General features: G+C 39.4%; 1 protein-coding gene across 1 annotated transcript in view; it reads right to left on the bottom strand.

The window, feature by feature from the left end:
- The window catches only part of st8sia2.L (ST8 alpha-N-acetyl-neuraminide alpha-2,8-sialyltransferase 2 L homeolog), a 99,165-nt gene that overhangs the window by 38,718 nt on the left and 35,721 nt on the right, over positions 1-24,726 (bottom strand). Inside the window, exon 2 of the mRNA XM_041586867.1 lies at positions 8,190-8,252. Coding sequence (XP_041442801.1) covers positions 8,190-8,252 — 63 coding nt within the window. The remainder of the gene's footprint in view (positions 1-8,189; positions 8,253-24,726) is intronic.

Genomic DNA, 24,726 nt, shown 5'->3' with positions numbered 1-24,726 from the left:
AATCTCAGCAAAAGTGAAACAGTCTAGTTGTGTAGCTTTTCATAAGCAATTGTTGTAGTGGAAATATGCTCAGCCAGCTGCAGCCATTCCCCATGTGATTGACTCTGCAATGTAATCACGGCACAGCTACTGTGGGAAGCACACACAGCAGGCACAAAATTCACCTGTTCAAATGAGTCCTCAATCAATTCCTTTCATAAGACTCTTTCCTTTCTCCTGACTTAGGTAATGAGGCACATGCTGCTCGGGAAAGCTCTTTCTTTTTCATCTGTTTTTGCCTCAGAAGAGTTAAACCCAGTTCACTTCACCCTCAATCCCTGTTTTTGAAAAAGCTAATTCTTATTTTTTTTCTTCCTGCACATCACTTTGTCGCAGCAGGGGACAATGGTCAGAGATACCTGAAGGGAGATGTGCTGCTGCTACCCCAACTGAGAGACAGTATAGTGTTCGGAATGAGAAAGGAGAATATTGCCTCAGAAGTTTTATACTGACTTGTGCGGGAAATATACAATTCTTACCATACAAACAACAACGGGGACACTAATTAAAATGTTTGTATGGCTAGAAAAGTTATTTTACATAAATTTAATGAATAGCCCATCCAGTCATTTGCCTTGGCTGGGTCGGCCTGGGCCGACGGAACACAAGGAAAAAACGCGGTGGGCCCCCAGCTCTGGTGGGCCTGCAGGCCTAAATCTGCACCCTGCTTTTCTTCCTGCAGGTCAGTTGCTGCAAAAAGGCTGTGTGCGAGGATGGGTGGCCCTGAGGCAGAAGCCCCGGTGGGCCCCAGGCCCCCCAGTCCGACCCTGTGCCTTGGTTACAGTATATCACTGTGCTCTGTTGTTTCCTTTTGGTACATTACACTATATATGTCTTACCAACATCTGCTAATTAAAATATATATTAGTAGTAACCCCATTTTATGAAATAGCTTTTCTCACACTGCAACTCTGCTTATCTCACACTCCAACCCCACTGATACAAAAAACACTTAATTTAATTTGCACCCTGCCCATGTTTGGAGCATAAAGACCAGTGCGTCTCTAGTAGCTTTCACAGCACTACTGCATTGCTGCATTCGGCCATAGCAATAAAGTAGGAGGAGGGGCTACATGACACAGCTCAACATTGCTGGTGGGGGATTGGGTAGAATGCTAGCAAGGGGGGTGGGGTGGATCTTGTAGCAAGGGGGGAGTGGGAAAGGAGAAATGAACAGGGGGAACTTTGCCAGGCACCATTTTAAGAGGACGTCACAGTGATCAGGTCCCCACCCTCCCTTTAGCCTGAGGGGGTTGGTATTGGTATTTTGATACTAGTTGTCACACCGGTGGCCTTATGGGGGGATAAGGGATTGCATTAGTTGGGGTTTAGGCATGCGGGATAGACAGGGTGCTAAGGAAGGCAATTCGTCTTTGTCACAGCTTTGGAGGGTTTTATCAGCCTGCCGGGAAGGTGACCTGTTCTGGTATGCCAGATCAGGTCAGAATGGTTTAACCCCTAAGGTGGGTGACCACGGGGATAGATGGAATACAAAATGGATGCAAAAGGAGCGGCAGGGATCCTCTGAGCTTGAGATTTAGCGGCTGGAGGATATCCGGGCTTGGCACGTTTATTGGAAGGGTAGACTGACAATATGCTCAGGCAGACATTTTTTTGTTACTCATTATTATTACCACTATGTTTTGTATGGAATTGTTGTATTTCTTCTTAATGCATGAATGGATTATTCATGTTACAATTTGTACTAATGTTATGCACTGTTACAATGTTAATAAAGCTGTGGCCACTATCATTCCAACAATGATATTGTCACTTCGTTATTGGGTAAGTAAGGGAGCGGGCATAGGCAGATGCATGGGTCATGTATTTTTGAAAGGCAGCACTTAGGCATCCCCTATCTTGCCTCCTACCAGCCCACTGATTTGAGAATCAGTCAGATTCACAAATTAGGGAGTCCTGGTGGGTGAAGGTCACAATGGGGCCCTGAATTTACTGCGCTGTAGTAAAGCAATTGTTGCTGGTGTATGAAAGGAAATGTATACTGCAATGAGTATAGATCTAACGGAAAAAGTTCATGGAATCAACTTAGAAAAAAACTGTAAATTATCCCTAAAGTTGACCATAAATTGGCAGATTTTAGCTGATCAGATAGATATAAGATGAAAATAAACCTGATATCTATCAGACAGGTTTAAAAACCCCAATGGGGTGAGGACTACATCAGAAAGGTGATGAGGACCTCTAACAATGGCCTGCACAGGTGCCTACTGTGATCCAATAAACTGGCCCCAGGGCCAAACAATCAAATCATCCTGTTATCGGCAATCACAAAATAGCCATATCAGGTAAAGAGCCACTCATCAGATTAACTGACCAAACAAGAGGATATGGCCATCTTAATGCTGTCTACATTTTAAATAATAATAACAAAAAGCAATATATTATATTATCCTTACAACATTATAAATATTGTCAAAATCTTATGTAAAATTTAATTGTAAAATTTTAAAACTATCATTTATTCGTTATACCTAGTTGTGTTGTGATGCATATTATTAACGATTATAATTAATCAGTGTGAGAATAGAAAAAACTATAATTAGTGCTCACATGGCAAATTGAAGTAGTTGTAGATGTTCTTTTAATTGTAAAATGAATGTTCTGAACCATCTGTCTAATGAATGTCTATCGAGCCTATAATACACCCTGAAAAGTTTTAAAGAAACACTTATCGTAAATTGTGGATGGACTCTAATTATATAGAACATAGAATTTAGTGACACAGAGCCTGCCATAAAGACATATTTCTGCCAACACAGTTTCTAGAGTCATTGTGCAAAGTGAAAATAATTAAAGCTGTAAAGACTAAAAGGAAGCAACCAATAGATATATGGTCTTAAATATAAATTTCATGTCAAATTAGAGGCTAAAGTACCAAAGCAAGGAAAATTATATATTTGGAATGATGTACGAATCTGTCAATCTCTCAGATAAAAACCTGAGTTGAATCCGAGGTTGCAAAATTAATTGAATAGGCAGTAGTGCAGTATGGCCATTTAAAACCCATTCATTCAGGAATCAGTGTAAAGTAAAAAGGATTTCCACGTAAAAAAGACATTGGGGTAAGGGCATCCAAAAATGACTGGACCCCACTACATAATCATTTAAGGACCCCCAAACTTTGGTACATGACATTTTACATAATCGAAATATTGAAACTGCTTATCAATTATTGCCCTGTGTCCCACTGGGCTCCATACACCTAGTGAGTTCCTCGGCAGTCACAGGATCTGCTTCCTCTATTGTTACAAATGAAGACGCAGCATTCCATCCTCTTTTATCATGCACATACGTTGTGCTATAGTACCAGTATACCTCAACTGTCCCTTTTGTGCAAATCTAATAGAAGATTTGTACTATAAAACTAAAAATTATCAACAAAATCAATATTTTAGAGCTCAGCATGCCTATCCCTTATTTTGCAGGAGCTAGTTAGAGTAGCTTGGTTAAGGCTTTCTCTTTTTTTTTTTTTGCTCGCCTAATGCAAGGCTTACATATGTATGTAGTGGTCAAGAAAAGCAATGATTTTAGGTGTTATCCTCTAATACTACTGTAGAATCAGCACTAGTTAAACTGCCCATACACCTTAGTCTTGGCACACGAGTGGATCTTTGTCTAATTTGGCAACCTATATTCTGTGTCAAATCGGGTTGATCTAATTGTTTGGCCCCCTAGCCAGTGACTAGATCATAATAGGTGCCTATGCTGGCTTGTCGGGAGAGGACCACATCAATGCTCCAATGTGATCACCGCCCTACAGGATTTTCAAACCTGTTTGTTAAAATATCAAGCCAGGTATCTATTAAGGATGCAAACTAGGGGAGGGGAGGCAGATAAACTGCCAAATTGGTCTGAAGGAACCAAATCAGCAGCTTAAATCTTCACATGTATAGCCAGCTTTATGTTGCCAGGCTCAATTTTATATGTGCAATGAGAAGCAGGATTTGAGTACTTGAAGCTTTAAACAGTTATATGCTAGCCCTAGTCTAGTAGTTGCAATACTAAAACTGAGAACTCTCTTGAGACAAAAGGGAACTTTGTTGTGACAGCCTCTTTTCCTGTTGAAGGATCTCTGTACCCAGCATGGGGGCAGCTCTACAACAAAGGGCAAATCTTAAAAATTGACAATACATTGCTACATCATGGTACCATGTCAAGGGACAGGGTCATGCCATTAAGGTGGTGGAGCTGGTACATCAAGGGGTGGATTTGGCTTGTCAACCATAGATCGGTTGTAGATATGCTGAATATTTGCACTAGGAAGGGAGGAAAGGTTCAGATTGGAGGCAGGCCTGGGGTCGCTTGACTAATTATTACAGATTTACTGACAAGTACACTGCTGCTAAATTCGTAATACGGCCAAGGCCTTAGTTGATATTTTACTAGCTAGGCTGGTGAAATACCACCCAGGTGACAACCCTAGTACCAAAAATATGCTATAGAAAACTGTACATTAGACCTGAGAGTTAGGAATTGTGGGTAAACGAAGGGATTCCCCCAGTAATTAACTGTAAATCAACGACAACATGTAAGTCTCACCTTTAGTGAATTAAAATCTATGTTAGGGTGAACTGCTAATTTGTATCCATAATTCCTTTTAGACTGTAAGCTCTTTTGGGCAGGGCCCTCTATACCCATTGTTTTGGTTATTGGTAGTTTTATATGTTCTCCTGTATTTTTATCGTGTACACAATTATTGTACAACACTGCAGAATATGTTGTCATTTTATAAATACATGCTAAAAGTAATAATATAGGTGGCTTGGTGTACAACCCATAGAGTAGGGACTCAAAAGTACAGACTTAGGGACTAGCTCACCTAGCTTTCGCTTGAAGGGCCTGATATTTGGGATCAGGCCCGGCCTTGGGCCGATTGGGCCGATTGGTCGCAATTGGGCCCCGCGTCAATGGGGGCCCCGCACCCATCGTCCAGGCCGAGTGTGACGTCGCCGGCGCAACATCGCCTACGCGACGTCACCAGCGCAACGTGACGCGACTTCACTGGAGCCTGGAGCGACGTGACGCGACGTCATGCATGGGACCGTTACCACCGCCTGGCTGTAATACTACAGCCTCCCGCAAATCCCGCCCACAGCAGACTGCAGCAGGAACAGAACAGCTCCGAGTCTCCGACAGTCTGACCTGGAGGCTGGAGCTGAATTTGAGGTCCCACCACCAAACCAATTTTAAGGTACATGGCACTGCCTCATTAGATTTGTCTTTTCCCCGCATTGTATTAGAGTAAGGATCACTCATTGAACTGGCGTTGTATCATCACATTGGCCACACTGCATCTGCACCTCATAATAAAGAGTGTGGTGCTTGGTGCCTATCGTGAGGTTTTGAGGTACATTTCCAGTCTTTATGCTGCTTGCCATGATGTACTGTATATCCTATTTTGTCCCAGAGCAAAGCAGCTATATCCTTACCTCCCCCCCCCCCATCCCTGCCAGACTGGGAAGAAAATGTAATTTGCTGGGATAAAGCACCTCTAATCTCCTATACATCAGTGTTTCTCCTTTGCACAAATTACGAGTGATATCTCACCTTGGGATCACATGCACAGATTGCCTACTGCCCTGTAGCCTTTCTCTGCCCCAAACCTATCTGTCCAGGTCCAGCAATCAAGTCATCATTTGTAAGACAAACTGAAATGTCCACTCCATTCACTGGCTCTACTGCCTGTATGTATTCCCCAGTCATAGGGTGGCTAGATCTGCTGAGACCTGGCTTCCCAATTCCCTACATAACACATTTGTATACACACACAGTTAACATATATTGGTTACACTGTAATCTGAACCTTATATATTAAAGATAGGACGAAATACAAAGCAAAACTAGTTTCCCCTAAAGTATTTGTGCCTGGGCCCCACAAAGCCAATAAGCAGAGCTGAGCCGAAGGGGTTAAGGCATGGGTAGATGGGGAAGCAGATTGTTAGTGGAGGAAGGCGCAGCATTGTGAGCTAAAATGAGATAGGAGACGAACATGTTGTGATTAGCCCCCCCAACAGGTCATTTTTTAATCACATACTTAAAGGGATCCTGTCATCGGAAAACATGTCTTTTTCAAAACACATCAGTTAATAGTGCTACTCCAGCAGAATTCTGCACTGAAATCCATTTCTCAAAAGAGCAAACAGATTTTTTTAAATTCAATTTTGAAATCTGACATGGGGCTAGACATTTTGTCAATTTCCCAGCTGCCCCCAGTCATGTGACTTGTGCTTGCACTTTAGGAGAGAAATGCTTTCTGGCAGGCTGCTGTTTTTCCTTCTCAATGTAACTGAATGTGTCTCAGTGGGAAATGGGTTTTTACTATTGAGTGTTGTTCTTAGATCTACCAGGCAGTTGTTACCTTGTGTTAGGGAGCTGCTATCTTGTCATTGTTCTTTTGTTTGGCTGCTGGGGGGGGTGATATCACTCCAACTTGCAGTACAGCAGTAAAGAGTGATTGAAGTTTATGAGAGCACAAGTCACACGACTTGGGGCAGCTGGGAAATTGACAATGTCTAGCCCCATGTCAGATTTCAAAACTGAGTATAAAAAAAATCTGTTTGCTCTTTTGAGAAATGGATTATGCTCAGTGTTGTTTTGCATACAGTTTATTTTTGATACCTTTCTAACTCTAAAAGTAAACTGTCATCTGAATAAGTTTTCACATTTCCAGAAAACAATGAGAAATATTGTGTTTGTATAGAGTAGTTTTGGGGAAAATTTTAATTTCCTTTATGTAAAATATAGAGAATTTAAAATATCCAGAATGCTTGGGACCTGCTATTTTCCAGTTACCTGATCTTTCTGTAATTTAGATCATCATATATCAAGGGGCATATTTACTTAATTAACCCTCGATATTCGACTGTCAAAGTTAAATTCTTTGACTTCGAATATCGAAGTTGAAGGATTTACCGCAATCCGTTCTAACGATCCGAAGGATTTTAATCCATCGATCGAACGAAATTCCTACGATCAAAAAAAGCTTAGAAAGCCTATGGGGACCTTTCCCATAGGCTAACATTGAGGTTCGGTAGGTTTTACTTGGGGGTCGAAGTTTTTACTTGGGGTTCGAATGGTCGAATAGTGGAACGATTTTAAGTTCGAATCGTTCGAATCGAAGGTCGAAGTAGTCAATTCGATGGTCGAAGTAGCCCAAAAAAACGTTCGAAATTCGAAGTATTTTTTCTTCTATTCCTTCACTCGAGCTAAGTAAATGTGCCCCCAAGTCTACTAGAAAATGTTTCTGGCTCTTTAAATTTGGGGGGCCCCACCAAAGTTGCTCCAATTGGGCCCCGCAGTTGGTAAGACCAGCCCTGTTTGGGATAGGACACTTCTGAGAGCTACATACATTATTTGATTACTAATCCCTAATGGGTAAAGCACTGTAACTGTACTACATTTTTATTGATGACTATCCTCCTGGAAATTGTGCTACATTCGAGAAAATAAAGAGTCATCTTTTCTTCTAAGAACTACCGGCACCCAACTGATTTGAAGGTTGTAGTTCTGTGATACCCTTTTTCTAATCATATGCGAGGGTCCATAACCAGAGATGAAGAGTCACGTGTGTATTGATTTGTGTGGTAAATGGATAATCTCCTGGATAACAGCACCTCCAGTTATTTATCACCTTACAATAATATAAATCTCTTAATTATACCGTGGCCCTATGAAAGGTAGAAAATTAAATCTATAAAAATGCCCTTAAGAATACATCCAGAATTCTGCAAAGCCTTTGCTCTGTAAATTTTTCTTTAATACTTTTTTGATTTACTAATTATGCCTTATGTTCTGTATCACAAAACAACTAAAGAATTTAGAGGACATGTTGGTATAATGTCAATAAACACATCCCAGACCATTGATTATGCTGGAGGATTCCCCATCAGCCACTCTATGCCATTTGAACATTTAATTTGGATGCCAACAATTTTTGCAGAACATCATATTCTGACAAGGAAGATATAAAGCACCTCTTTACGGAGCACTTCACTGATAGGCTAAATGAAAAGATGGACATGGAGAGTGCTTACCATTATTACCAGGAAAAAGAATCTTAAGACGGGATGGAAGCAGATTAATAGCTGCCTTGAAGCCAAAACAAATGAACAAAAATCTAATTTACAAACCTATTAGATTTGCTATGTACGTTTCCCGCAGCTGATCTGATTGTGCCGCTCCCTCCAGTGCTCCTGCAAGACAAAGGCAATACATTATTTATTAAGCTGTGTTACTGTCTGCAAGCTTTGGTTTAACAATCAAGTCATCCCATAAAAAAGCTTAGCAGTTACTACAGTGCTCTTCCAAAACCTGGTTATATTCTAATTCCCAGGCAGACTAGACTGGAGAATGCTGTATGCACTTGACATAAAATGTAATCAGCAACTGTTATAGGTAATATTAAATACAAATATTTGCAACATATAAAGTAAATGCATCATTAACTGTGTTTTCACTTATCAAACATAACACATTAGAGAGATGAATTTCATAGTATACAATAGTACCTATTCTGTACAGATAAAACAAGATGTAACATATAGCATTCACATGCTTTGGTAAAAAATATACATAGACACGGCCATTTACATAATAACAATTATATGCACTATATAGACCTATATATAGACCCCCTTGGAAGTCAGTTTTAAAGTAAGATCGTAATATTTATATATATAATACCATTATATTGCTTATTAAATAATCTCTGGCACTAGAGTTGTATTTGTAGCTTGTGCTTCCCTAAGCCATTATAGAGGTGACACCCCAAGACAACCTTAGGGCAATGGCACACCAGGAAGGAAACTTCAAGTGATTTTGGGAGACTGAAGTGACACATGAGTTTTACCACCAGCAACTCACATTATTGCCTATGAATAAGCTTTTACAGGAGATTAGTCGCCCGCAGAAGCAGAGATTTATCGCTGGCAATTAATCTCCTGATGTGCTATTACCGTTATGTGGTCCGTCTCCTGTTATTTGCCCACCATTTTAGTCATCCACCCGAACATTATTTCCTGATACATCTCTTGAGGTTGTTATCCTAGCTTTGTACTTATAGCAAACAGACTTCCAGTTTTCTACTGGGACGGCGGGACACCAGTAAAAAACCCAGTGGGCCCCGGCCTTCATGGGCCCAGCTGGCCCGGACCCCCCCCTGCATGATGACCCTGCTGTTGCTTCTGACCTCCCTACCTGGCCCCTGCTGTGGCCACAAGAAGAAAAAGGTATGCGGGGGGGGGCAGGAAGGGTGTCGGGGGAGGTTGCCAGAGGGGGCCTTTGTGGTGGGGGGGGCAGTTTGACACTGCAGACTCCTCTCCACTTTTCCTAACATGGAATAAATGTAGTTATGGCTAAATGGGTGGTCTACTTTAAGGGGGTTATTTATCAAAGTCCAAATTTATCTCAATATTTTCTGCTACAAACTCCGATCAAATCCACTTGGGTTTTTACATTTATTTATTATTACTTTTTCTCAAAAATTTGCTTTGCGGGAAAAAAAATATCCGATTTTCACCCAAAAAATCCGAAACCTTCGGGGTATTGCACGAAACCCAGCACACATCAAAAAATCATTGGGACTTCTCCCATTGACTTATATGCAACCTCAACAGGTCTGAGATGCTGGATTTTCAGATTCTGACTTTTCCATCCTCTGGGTTTAATAAATTCCGAAAAATTTGTGATTTTTTAAAAGTCCGATTTTATAAAAAAAAAAACAGGAATTTTTCGTGAGTTTAGTAAATAACCCCCTAAAAGTCAAAGCCAACTTGTTCAATGATTTCAATAGTTTTAGAGGAGATTCATTGAAAATGGATGAAAAAATGGACTATGTATCAGATTATTTACTGACCAATCCATTTACAAGTTGTATTATTGATGCATTTATTTCCAAAATTCCACATATACAATCCAATCAGTTGTTGCTGACTATGGTTTAAGTGTACATTTCAATTTGGGTCAGTAGCTGCAACATGCACCTTGTGCCAGATTAAGGCAATTGTCTTGTGCCTGTGCCAGCTGGTGCTTCCTTAGCATGCACATATAAATTGTGTCCCACCTAATACCAATAAGAGGTGCTTAGTTTGGAGTGCAAAAGGTTGCAAATTTGGGTGCAATATTGGAAAAAATGGGGCACTTTTTAATTATTTTTTTTTAAATGTTTTAATTTAATTTTCCATAACAAAAAATAATCCCCAGAAAACTGTACAGTAAACTATGCTTATATACAAAGGTCGACACCAGGACACCAAAAATTTGAAAACAAACAAAAAAAATTGCATGCCCTCATATAATTCTGTTGTATACCACTAGAGGGAGCTGTTTGTCTAAATGTTCATTCATTGATATGTTTTCTCTGTTAGTGAAGGTGCTGTTCTACCTTCATATTGTGTTTGCTCTCTATGGTCTATGGTTATACATACTTCCTTATTGAAATGTCTGTACAAAGTTAGCCATGTTGGAGGTCTTATAAACCAGTTGTTCAAGCATAACAAATTCTTGGAGCCACCAGCCATGTTGCACATAAAATAATTTTTTTTGCTCAAACAAGAAAAAATATTAAAGGAACATTAGTAAAAGTCCCTTGTCATATTGATTTAACACTATTATACATTGAATGATACCTTTGCCAAGTAAAGATGTGACTTAACCACATACAATTATTTGTAAATAATGGGGCACATAATTACTGGGACTTTGTACCATTCAATTAGTGAGCTGAAGAGCAGAATATGCTCCAACTACTGAAAACGACATAGTAAATGCTTGTGCTCAAGGTACTTGTATTTTAAGTACCTACTTCCAATAACTGAGAAGTAATTTTTATCACAAAAGATCATAGCAATACCACTATGCAGTGGGACAGTCTCAGAGACAACATCTGTGGTCTCTGGAAATTCCAGAACCAAATAAACCTGGTTATCAGTTTAAGCCCCATGAAAGTTCTAAATTTGTGAAGGGCCCCTTTAACCATTAACATAAAATATTAACCATTTAATACACCTGCTTTGTTGAAACAGTGCTACTTATGAAATTAGCCCTTATCCAAAATGGTGTCCCCTGCGCTGTGTTCACATTGCGCATGCGTGTGCTACGTGAGTTGCACTGACAGAGGGCTAGCGGCAACAATACTCTAACGTGCGCATATCAATGTAAGGGTGCAATGTTCCCACAGCAACTATGGGGCTTGAGCTCGCCTTTATTGGGCATGTGTTTCTAACCTATCACCAAAGCACTTTGTTCAATACTATAATTAAGAGAATTATCTATATAATAGAAAATAATTCTTATACTACTGTATATTGTGAACTACACAAGGAACTGCTGCGTTTGGTACCTTTGCCATATTTGTTGACTTTGGACACCATTTCGCATGTCTACTCACAGCACACCCTCATTTTTATTCTGTATTGGTATGAAATCTTATAACTGGCCCCAGCTGCCACTGCTCCAAGCCCAGTAGTTTGGGAACCGCTGCTCTAAAGAGAAATGTTACATTTAACCTTCTCTTCCTATTTACTTTTCAATACTAATATTCAAATTAACAGGCAATAAGTCTTTTCTATTTTTGTAATATATAACTTTGTTTTTCATATCTTCATAAAAGGCTTGAAAAGAATATGCTTTCTGCATGCCAAGTATCAGTCAAAAAGACAGAATCTGAAAATCCACCATCTCAGACCTGTCAAGTCAATAGGAGAGGCACCTATCTCAATTTAAAGTTTTTGTGGTCTGCGCTGGGTTTAGGCCGAAAATCTGACTTTTTCAGGGTTTTTGGTCAAAAACACAAAAAATTCAAGCAATTTGGGAAAAATCCAAAAAAAACGATTAGGGCATTCTCTTGATTTTAAGTTTTTTGTGATCTGATTAAATCGAGTTTATTTTTAATAAATATGCTAAAATTGGGCATGGGAGTTTAGTCGTGTTTTTTTTTTTAAATATTTTGATGAGATAAATTCAGATTTTAGTAGATAAACCCATAAAAGTTTAACTTAAGATATACTTTCCCTTTTATATGGTTGGTAAGAGGCACTAGTCCTACTGTGTTTTACTTTTATCTAGATACCTTTTTCATTATTCCACCAGGGGGACAGTCTTTGGAATTTGTACATAAAATTTTGGTAAACACAATCATAGTGCGGCTCCCAGAAACCACTGGTAGATTCCTTTTCTATTAGCTTACTTCTTTCTGTTGATGACTATAAAGTGCATACAAAAGAAAAACTATGCTAAAGAGACTGTTATCAAATGCATCATCTTTATGAATATTATCATGATGATCTCTACCCTTTTTACCTGTTCTGGGCTGCTAATTCAACATATAACACCTTGCGATCTATTAAAATTATGAAACCGTACACAGATGTCTGTATTGGCATGAACAGGCTGGGGGCGATAACCATGTATTGTAGTGTCTTATCTGGAAACGCAGGCCTTCAGTAAGACAACCCTGTTTAGTGTTATAACAGTACTGTGTATGCTGTCACTTTATAAAAGGCTTTTCAGGCAATATCCTTGCCATCTCACCATACATCCAGATATGTTTTAGCTTGTGAGCCTTCTTTAACTGATATGTTGAATAGCCCTTACGCAGTATTACAGTTCTTCTCCTTCAAAAATAAAATATTATACCCTTCAGCACCCAATATAAATATTTTATTCAAGCTTCAAATGGTTATCTTTAACTTATGTCCTACATGATTTGTGTTCACACTTATTGAACCCCATGGCAAGAAACATTAAATACTTAATTACAGCTCCAAATAATGTGTTAACATTATCACACATAATTTGCATTATGATAGCATATTAGAGACATTATAAAAGCATATTAGGGACATGAAGAATAATTTTATTTAATTATGTTTTTTTAGTATGTTAAGAGGAAATTGTGAAACTGAGTTCGTCCCACTTATTTTCCTCCTGGTATGTTGATCCAGCACAAAGCAACAGCAGACCATTAAGGGAATTTGTTCTAATTTAATGGCTTTATTCGAGCTCATGGCCAAACTGTGGGGCACTCATGGTAAAATATGCCAATATGGCAACCATCTTCATCTTGATCAGGCAGGACTTTGCAGTCTAAATGGATTTCTTTCCTGACAAGAAGAGAGATTATTAATTCCAATAATTGTTCTCCGATGATTAAAATACTGCTTCATGTCTGCTTACTAAGCATTCACTAATGCAGGCCTTTGACAAGCAAACAATGTTGAATACAATATTCAGTACTAAACACAGGATGAAGCAGCTGCTATAATGTTTTAATGACAAAAATGACATTTCTTTCAAGTATGCATAACACAAGTATTGCAATGTAGTGGAAATTTAATATAAAACATCCGTTAAAAGATTATCCTTATGTGCACTCCATGGCAAACTTGAAATAAAATGATGGCTTTAGATTGGAGTTAAAAGTTTCCACATTCAGTTTAAGGCCTTCAAAGCTAGATTAAAAGTAAATTATTCTGCAACCAACACTAATGGGAGAATCACAAATGTATGTATTTTTTTTCCAAGGGTTAAGATGCCCATTGGGTTTTAGGAATGCAGTGCTCGATAATTTTGGGGCATAACTATTCATAGGATGTTGCCACTCTAAATCTAGATAATAGTATTAAGTTTGTTATTTGTCTAGTAATCATAGAAAACAATGAGCAAGTAGCATTTACTGGTCAGCTTGAAAACACATACCTGATTGGTTGGTAGTGGTTACTAGATGTGGACAAACTTCATACTTTTTTTATTACATTACCTTTATATGATAAATGTGTCAATTCATTAAATACTTTGACTGTCAGGAAAGTATTAATAACTTAGAAAACATACGTATTGAACTGCTGAAGTTAGCATGGCTATCATTTAGGGGCCCATTTACTTAGTTCGAGTGAAGGAATAGAAGAAAAAAACGTAGAATTTAGAATGTTTTTTTTGGCTACTTCGACCATTGAATGGGCTACTTCGACCTTCGACTACGACTTCAAATCGAACGATTCAAACTAAAAATTGTTCGACTATTCGACCATTCGATAGTCGAAGTACTGTCTCTAAGAAAAAATTTTGACCCCCTAGTTCGCCACCTAAAAGCTACCGAAGTCAATGTTAGCCTATAGGGAAGGTCCCCATAGGCTTAGCAATCTTTTTTTGGTCGAACAAAAATTGTTCAATCGATGGATTAAAATCCTTCGATTCGAAGGATTTAATCGTTCATCTAACTATTTTTCGCTCAATCGTTCGATCGAACGAATAGCGCTAAATCCTTCGACTTCGATATTCGAAGTCAAAGGATTTAACTTCGACAGCCGAATATCGAGGGTTAATTAACCCTCGATATTCGACCATAAGTGAATTTGCCCCCATATGTCTAATTCCCACAAAACATATACAAACATTCTGGAACCCTGTCTCTAACACAAGATAATACAGTTAAAACACCACTAAAATGATTCCCCTGAATCATGCATTGCAAAGAAAAATAGAACATTCAGTTATGGGCATGCTTAAAGACCATATACTGTATAAACCAAAATAAATAAGTGGTAGTGTAACGCTATGAATGCAGCACAGAGTAAACTCTATGGGGCAAATTTACTAAAGCGCGAAGTGACTAACGTGGGCGAAAATTTGCCAGCATGACGTAATTTTGGTACTTTGCTGATTTACTAACGGTCGCCAGTGTAACTTCGCTAGCGAAGAAGATAGACTCTAGCTGTACTTTGCTCCCTAACGCCTGGCGAATTTGCACTCTGCCAAATGGACGTAACAATGCAAATTTGCTATATTTGCAATAGATTAGATAGGACTTCCTCTAAAAAAGTTTGAAAATTTTTCTAAGTCCCAAAAAACGCTGGCGACTTTTCCTTTTTCAGGGTGATAGGCTGAAGTAAATTTTTTTTGGGACATAAACTATACACTGGGCTCATGTGCAGGGCAATATAACAACTTTATTTTATTTTATTAAGCTTTCCCGGGCTTGTATAGTGTAATGTATTTGCTGCAACATATTCGTCCATTGTACTTTAACTTCCCGATGTATGCAAATTAGGCAACGCTAGCGCAACTTCACTTGGTGCAGTAACGCTAGCGGAACTTCACGATCCTTCAGCTCCCTGGACGCATCTTCGGATTTTAGTGAATTAGCGCTGTCCTGGCGAATTTACGCCTGGCAAAGTGTTGCGATGTGAGAGAAGCCATCACTGGCAAATTTTCAGGGTCCGACTGGCCCGGCAAGACACCGGGAAAAAACCCAGTGGGCCCCAACCCCGCCGGGCCAGACCCCCTCTCCCGATATTCGGATTGGAAAAAAATAATTTGCGCATTCATGCTCGGCGCATCACAGTAGGGGGGCAGGGGGCCTGAGGGGGACCCCAGTCCGACCCTGTATATGTGTGTGTGTGTGGGGGGGGGGCGACATTGTAAAACTCTTCATTATACCCGTGAGTGCTCCTGTCGCTTCTTACTTATATATATATATATATATATATATATATATATATATATATAATTATCCCAGTTCTCCCACTCTAGCCATCATTGTATATTTACTATAATAATATCCTTGTGATACAAGGTTATCTAAGCCCCGAGTGCTTGTAATTTGATATATTGTGTTTTAGTCTATGACAGACATATTTGGCTATGGAAATAGCCCTCAGGTACTCTGCTGCAGCCAGAGGCATTTGAAAAAAGAGCGGAAGAGTGAAATCTTGCCCGAGGCAGTACTTCTATGGTGTTGCTAACAAGAAGTCAGTAGAAGTTATAGTCACTCTCATGGAGGGCATGTTTTAAGATGCATCAGCTCAGTTCTCTTATGGCAGGAGATTATGCAGTGCTCTACCTAGAAGTGCAAGAATCCTTACCCAACTCGCTGGCTGGAGAGGGGCAAAGTTCTAGCATAAGGTGTCAGGTGCTCCAAATGATATACATGTATAGGGCCTGTTTTCCAGAATGCTCAGAACCTGGGTTTTTTATTTTGCATACGGGATCTTTCCGTTATTTGGATAGGTAATCTTTAAGCCTACTAAAAAATCATTTAAATGTTAAGTAAACCCAATAGGATTGTTTTGCCTCCAATAAGGATTAATTGTATAGTCAAGTACAAAGTAGTGTTTTATTACTACAGAATAGCTACTAGATCTGATGCCGCTATAGTTATACTCCAGGATTAGGATAGTATAAATTTAGAAATACACACAGAAGCATTCATGATATGCCTAACTTATTGCACTCTGTGCACACTGTGCAGACGCTTCTGAAAACTTGCCAAAACTTCCAGTATTCCATTCCTCCAGCTGCTCATGAACACTCAAGGTGGACTAAAGATGGGCACTGTGTAAACATTAGGGTATTATTGTTTATTATTACCACTATTATTATTATCACATTTAACACCAACATATTCTGCAGTGCTGTGCAAAAAATTACTGTATAAGTTGAATATATATTGAGCTATATATACTGTGATTATCAGTATCCTCATGGCAGCTTTCCAACCTGTTGATTTGGTTTTTGCAAAGCCATCTGTCCATTTTGAAGAAGCCATATCTTATATCTAATATTTGTTGCATGGATCTTTTCCAGCAGTGTCATAAAACAGGTTGAAATAATAGCCCAACTCATTATATGTGAATTGGGAGATAAGTGAATCCAGCAGTCATTTGGCATTGATGCCTGCCTTCAGGCAACAAAAAATATGTTTTTCTAAACAATGTTGTCAGCCTTGTGCTTCTTCAATTTACTGCTTTCTGTACAAGGAGTGAAGGTTACAGACATCAATTGAATATCGCCCATTTATTTTAATAGCTGTCATTTTAAAGCCATACACAAAATTGTGCTTTGGGGATATAAATCACAATCAAATATCTGGTAAAAGAACATCGCAGGGCCTCAGCAATAATAACAGCAGGTGATGTTAACATATTTATTGTCTGGCTGGTCATCAGATTATAAGATATCTTGCCAGAACTTTAAGTGGGCAAAATAAGGCTGGCAGCAGGCATCTGGCCCCATGAAAAGCAGGAGGTAGGAAAAAGGGAATACTAGGGATAGCTTAGTTTTCAGGCTGGACATTCCTAAATAAAGGACAACAATAAAGAATGGTCTTACCAGCAAAGTATAAGTGTATATAGAAACTTCACTGAACAGGGTAAAATCCTATCTCAATTTTTTGTGCAGAAAGTGCAACGTTTCGGGCCACAGTCCATTTGTCAAGCATTAGAGTACAATCACACCAGGATGGATTAGCGGCATGGCCTAAGCCCTAAATGAACCAACCTTTGATTTGCAAATGCTTAGAGGTATGAATACAGCAGGTAAGATGGGCTGCATAGCAAGATACTATGTCAAGGCACTTTATATCAATTTTGATTACTTTGTAGGAGTCATTTACAAATCAATCAAACGATTCGAAGGACTTTAATCCAACGATCGAAGGAATATCCTTTGATCAAAAAAAGTTAGTCAAGCCTATGGGGACCTTCCCCATAGGCTAACATTGAGTTCGGTAGCTTTTAGATGGCAAACTAGGGGGTCGAAGTTTTTTCTTAAAGAGACAGTACTTTGACTATCGAATGGTCGAACGATTTTTAGTTCGAATAGTTTGATTCAAAGTCATAGTCGAAGGTCATAGTAGCCCATTCGATGGTCGAAGTAGACCAAAAAACACTTTGAAATTCAACATTTTATTACTTCGAATCCTTCACTCGAAGTTAGTGAATTGGCCCCTTAATCTTTGTGCTGCAATAGTTTTTAAAAAAAAATGTAAACATGTATGTAAAAGCATATACTGGCTGCTGTCCAGAAATCAGTCTGAATAGGGCACACGCATGCGCAATAGTTACCAGCGGTGCCCTGCGCATGCGCACGAGAATCTTGTGGCTTCCCTGTGCAGCGATGACGATGCGGTCATGTGCGCAGTGACAAGGAAGCACAGGGTGGAAGTGATGTGCCAATTTGAAAATGGCGACGCCAAACTGTTAACAATGGCGAAACTTTGGAACACCGGTCCACAAAAGCAGCAATAATATTTGAGTTTTTAATGTGCGTTTCAGGAGGGGGTCTGATGGCAAACATGATGAAAAAACCGCTGTGTTTGCTTCAGAAACACTACTATTGTTTATATAAACAAGTTGCTGTGTAGCAATGGGGGCAGCCATTCAAAGGAGAAAAGGGTCAGGTTACACAGCAGATAGCAGATAAGCTCTTTAGAATATAATGGTGTTCTCTGTTATCCACAATTTAACCTGTGCTATATATTTTTCAATTTCCTCCATTGCAACGCAGCAGTTTGTTTATATAAACTATAGTAGTGTTTCTGAAGCAAACAGATCAGTTTTAACAGTGCAGGGCAACAGTACATGATATCTGTATTACTTTAAAACACTGTAATTTTTTGGTGTTACTTTTCCTTTTCCTTTAAGTCCCGGTAAAGCACATGGGGATTTGATAGACTGGGGGGGGGGGGGAGTTCAAACATCACCCTCTAGACCAGCCAATCCCAATGCAGCTTTACTGGGATGTCTGAGACAAAACAAACAGTACAGAGAGCTTTGCAGGGAAAACCCCCCAGACATCACTGTTAAACACTGTAAGCACATTTGTTTTTAACTACTTGATAGTCCTTCGTTAGATCCTGTATATGTTTCCTATCTCTTTATATCTGCTTGTCGGCTTGGCAGTGCATATTTAATTGCTTCCCTTCAGCCTTGGGTCAAGTAATAAGCTTGCACCTCAGGTACAACATTGCAAACCCAATGTCCTAAACAATCGTGCAATACATACTAGGTGGTGTATAATTAGCAGCACCGTATTGGATAATAACATACATTTATCCTGCCTCTCACATTGTACGTTGATGTTGTGAGTGGGATACATGTCCAATAAATGCTGTTGAAGTATAGACACTCATTTGTTTAACTGAGTAAAAAATTGTGTTTATATCATGTATGCCCTCTGCCCAGGGGTCCAGGTAATTGATGGAATAATAATCTGCAGGAGCCCATAGGGGTTAATCTGCCCCTATGGCTTTAAGGCCCTATCCTTTTCCTTAGTTATGTTCCCCCCCGAAACGTTGATGTTTGGTGGCTGAATAAAAGGGGATAATCCCCGACTGCACTAATCGGTGTGTGTGCGGATCCGTTTCTTTTACACATTGTTCACTTAGCGAAGGCCCTGATCCTGAAGTGTGAGTCCAAATGTAACCATGCTCTGCTCACTAGCTGGAAAGTGAGGGGTATGGATAGCCCAGATTGGCATTACAAATCCATCCCTTGCCCCCCAGGCCCTTCTAATTTAGTGAAGTCCTATGATTCCTGATGGAGGCCCTGGGTTCCAGCATAGTCTATTTTGTCTTAGACCCACCACTATTAAGTACAGACCTGTCTGGTGCATCTGAAAGGTCAATACTGTTACTTATTTATCCCATCTCCAGTCTTGCTCTGAACTCCATTACAATCAAATAATCATTTTAAAGCCATATCAAGGGAATGAATGAATGGGTATATCAAAATGCACAGTGGGGTCGTGTATCATGAATAATCTGAATTCATTGGGATATCTGCACATTGGAGAGTGCAAAAACATTTGAGTGCCTCTTGCTTCACTATTCCTCGCACCGCTGGAGAATCCAGGGCAGTTTATTGATTTGCTGCATACTTGTTATTATATCTGTACACATCTCTGAAAAGAGTTATGTTGGAATCTATATGCTATTGATTACTCGATGGTTGTATTCATTTGGGTTCTGGGGAAAAAATGAGCCGTTGCTTTGTTAATGCTTATGATTGTGGAAAGAAATGAATAAAGACATGCATTTGTGGCAGGGTATTTATTATATCTGTCTAAAGCTGTAACTGGTAATTGGTAAAGCATTTGTTGTTTGCTTTCAGTTTCTTCCCTATGTAATCTCAGTAGTCCATGTATTCTGATAAGTAAAATAGGAAAACATTTATCAATATTCTAATTTTGAATTTGTGTGAGTTTTTTTTTAACTCACATGAATTTGATTTTACTCGAAATTTGAATATTCGATTTATTATAAAAAATGAATATCTTAAACTCTGAGTAATTTTACAGAGTCGGAAACTCAAATTGAATTTGAATCAAATTCAAATCAAAAATTTTTCTGCCAGGAAGGCTGCAAACATCTCCAAATTGCTCACTGGACCTCTTCCGCAGGTTTTAGGTGGCGAACAGTCAAATTTGAATACTTTAAAGGGACACAGTATTATAAATCTCGAAAATCTAACTCAAATTGTTTAAAAAACTCGAATCCAGTTTGGATAATTCCCTAGTTGAATTGGACAGTTTTGACCATAACATTTTTTCAAAAATTTGAATTAGAATTTTCAATTCGACCCTTAATAAATCTGCCCCTAAGAGAAGAATCTGATGATTAACCCTTTCTGTGCTTGATGTCTGACTCCTGTTGCTATTTACACAATTGTGTGGCATCTAGGGTATCGGGGCTTTTGCCTTCTTTTTTCCATTTATGTACCATCGATTTTAAATTCTATGGCATTTAAGAGGTTAATATAGGGACAACATGTTCCCACTTTATTTATAATATTCAGTCACTCACATAAGACTTTGCCCCAGTGCAACTTACAGTCTAATGTCCTTATCACAGACACACAAACTCACTTTTAAAGGGGTTGTTGTGCTTTAAGTTAACTTTTAGTATGTAATATAATTTCCTATTCTTAGCAACTTTGCAATAGGTCTTAAATATATAGGGCAAGGGTGCCCAGGACGTCGATCATGGTCTACCAGTAGATCCTGGTAATGTTCCTCAGAGACTGCGACCTGCCAGGACCAGAGAGGAGTGGTGAAGGCCTATGCATTCCTTAGTAAAGATGGCTGTCTCAGCTTCCTGGACTGGAGATAGTATGAGTAAGGGAGCAGTAACAGCCCCACTATGGCACACATTTTAGGACATTGTCAGGAGAACGCATGCTCCTGTGTGCACTCTCACAAAGAAGAAGTATGCAGACGCACCACATATTATACTTGTGTATCAGAAGAGGCTCACTCTCACCACCGTACTCCGGTCCTAAAATGCGTGCCGTACCTCGCCACTCACATCCCCTCAGTTCGCTCCCCAGGGGGAGCTCAAGCTCAGCACTTGCAGATGGGTTCCTCGGGCAGCTGCTAACGGATTATCACATTCTCACCCTGGAACTAATGGAAAAGACTGGCTGTAACTTCTCTAGCAAAGGGGCAACTCGAGAGTCAGCAGAAACAAAGTGGGCACAGACACGGGTACTTACACTGTTACAGGTGCTGCTGAGACTTTCCAGCACTCGGATGCATTTTTCTTGGTCCATGGCTGAGCAATGCTGAAGTGTGCGCAATGTCATACATTGCTGTGTAGTTACACCCCAGCCCCAAGCTGCTGGATAGCAACTTTCAGCACCAGCTGTGGAGGAATTCTGGCAGTTGTAGTTGTACTTAATGACTGACAGCCCCCCTCAAATAACTGCCCTCAGCTCTCCTTTGACCACCCCCAAATGTCCTCTGTGGTCTTCAAGCACCTGTTCACATCTAATCATGGAAAATAAAGGGCATGATATCTTGGAGCAGACAATAAAACTATTGCTCTTTGAGGCAACAATTTGTTATTGGTATGTTTTATTATTTATCTTCCTATTCTGTCCTTCTCATATACTTATTCCACTCTCTGTTGTGAGGAAAAATCAGACCTTGGCAGCCAGATAGCTGCTTAACTACCAAACTGGAAAGGTGCGGGACAAGAAGCTAAATAACTGAGAAACCATACAAATTAAGAAATGAAGACCAATTGGAAATTGTCTCAGAATATCACTGTCTACAGCATGGGTCCCCAACCCTTTTGTACCTGTAAACCACATTCAAATGTAAAGAATGTTGCAAAGCAGCGCATGAAATTTCTGGGGGTTGAAAATTTGGGCTGCGATTGCCTTTTAGTAGCTCCTATGTGGACTGATAGCCTACAGGAGGCTCTGTTTAGCAATACATGTTTTATGCAATTAAAACTTGCCTCCAAACCAGGAGTTCAAAAATCCGCCACGGACCCCTGTAATAACCAGTTATAGCTTGGGAAGGTCATTATTTCCCTGTTTGTGAGCATTTAGCCCCCCTTCAGTTGCCGCGGCTACTAAACCCTCGTTGAGCTAGCCTCAAAAAAATGTGTGAATTAGGTGAAATAACTTAAATCACAGTGATTTGCCAAAATTTACTGACTTCACACTAGAACCATCCCCATATTATTACCTGTCTGGTTCAAGAATATTCAATAAAGTCACCCTTGCTCTGTATAGATATATTTCAGCAGGCTGTTTTTCTGGTAAATTTCCTCTTCAATATTCAAAGCATGAGCTCTTATATACCCCTACCATTTACAATGTATCATTACAGTTATATATATTATCATCACCTGTGTGTATACTGTTAATGCATATCATTATTACTCATTTGCTTCTAAAGAGCAGAGACTGTTACATGACGCTGCACAGTTGCTAATGAAATGCCGGGATGAACAGAAAATATGTAGTGACTTAAGAACAGACAGTCCTGCTTGAAAGCTCATAATCTAGTTAGAAAGGTCAGACACATAAGGTTAAGGGTAGGAAATGTGGAATTAGGTTGATGAGTTGTAGACTGAATTAGGTGTTCGGGCGGAGGGGAGTGATTTGAATTGAGGTTATTAAAAGCAAAGAAAAAACAGCAGGACTTCAGGGATATTTTAAGCTAGGGAGGAATAATGAGTGAAGAATGGGATAAGAAGGACATCCTAAAGGACACAGACAGTACTGGAAAACCACTGTATATCGATACCTTGCCATTTGGCCAGTAGGAATAGCGATTCCTAGTCAGCTACATCCCCAAACAACAAATTAGTAGATTACAATTCAGCACACCAATCATTCCACAGATGCAATTAGAGTAAGCAACAGAGGGCTACCAGAAGTCACAGAACAAAATCCAGGGTCGCAATTTACTATCGTAAACTACTTTGCTATGTAGTCCCATACTATATCATAACTATCATAACTATGTTCCTGTTGTGCTTACTAACAGGTACAAAAAAGCTCTGTACTTTATACACTTGCCATTATCCAGGCGCTAAATATAGAGCCTATTTGAAGGGCATGTAAATATATACCCAAGTCCAACCAGCATCATGCTTATTTGTTTAGGGGTGCAATTGTGGGCAAATTACTAGCTGGGTTTTTAAAACACTGCTGTTATGTTTTAGTAGCCGAGGATGAGTAGAGTATAACAGTGCTTTATTAGCAGGTCCATGCAGCCATTACACAACAGTGACTTCCAACTCGATCACTCTTAAGCAGTCTAGAAAGTACTATGTATACTCAGTATAACTCACCTGCAGGCCATTTGTATAAACACCACAACTGCCTTGTGTCACATCTAATGACAGATAAAATCTTTCTGGATCTTCAGACATTGCTATCAAGGTAGATGCTGGTTATGATGATGATTTTATTTTTATTAGGCTTTGCATAACTAAAGTAGATACAAATAGCACAATTAGTGCCATTATTCTACAAGTATGTAGCTGTCACACAAATGCTGTGGTTGACATGTCACTATAACTGAAACTATATGCTTTTGTGCTGGAGGATTTAAGAAGGTAAAATGAAGTGGCACTGGAGGGAAGCAATGCTGTACCACAATTCAGGACTGCCCAACAATGAGGCAGCCCACTGGGAGGTATGGTGCACCATGCAACACTTAGGGGCATATTTATTATGCTGTGTAAAAAACAGTGGGACAATGGGACAATACACCAAGTGTTGCTAGGTATCTCTGTGTAAAAAAAACGGCATGACATTTTTATACTTTTTTCTTATAGTGACTTCCGCTCGAAGCAATGTAAAATAACGGCGGCAAATCTGGTGTTCGCATTGCATAAAATTACACACACCTTGATAAATTCATCATTTATTTTACACAGCTTTATACAGAGTTTTTTTGGCAACATTAGTGTAACACAGCATAATAAATATGCCCCTTAGATCATGTGCAACACTCGCTAGCAGCTCCCACACTCACTGTGCAGTCACAAATTTATTAAGGTATCTGACTTGTCCTTGGATACCACACTCACTTATCGTCACAATGCCTACTCCTCACTTCACTAGCTCCCTATCAAACCTATCAACAAGCCCTTTGTTGAGAGAAGCGCTTGTGGGTCTTTTCTTATGCTGGATCCTTCCTGATATTTTATTTTTTCCTCTTTACTGATAAAGTAGAGCCATTAAGAGGCCTCTGCACCTCTACACCAAACTACTATCTATGTGAAAAAAACCTTTGCAAGCCTTTGAGTTTACAGTTTAAACACATAATCTACTCTCCAGACTTCAATATGCTCAAATGTCCTTTAAGAAGGAAATGCAGTTAGCATAATCAGACATTTCAATTTTGCAGTTAGACTAATAACAATGCATTCAATTCCCTGTTGGTCAGGTCGGCATCTAATTCCATTTCTATTGAACATTACATCAGAAATCCATATTCATAGCAAAATAATGTACAAGCTATTAATTGCATTGAATTATTTTTTTCTATTCCTTATCGGCCGCTGGTGGAAAATAAAACTGTACATGTATTTATTTTCTTTGTCAGGACCTATGATTTATGGCCCAGCTTTCTGACAATCTTACATTA

Source organism: Xenopus laevis, chromosome 3L (assembly GCF_017654675.1).
Source record: "Xenopus laevis strain J_2021 chromosome 3L, Xenopus_laevis_v10.1, whole genome shotgun sequence".
NCBI lineage: Eukaryota > Metazoa > Chordata > Amphibia > Anura > Pipidae > Xenopus > Xenopus laevis.
This window is presented reverse-complemented; position numbering and strand designations above follow the sequence as displayed.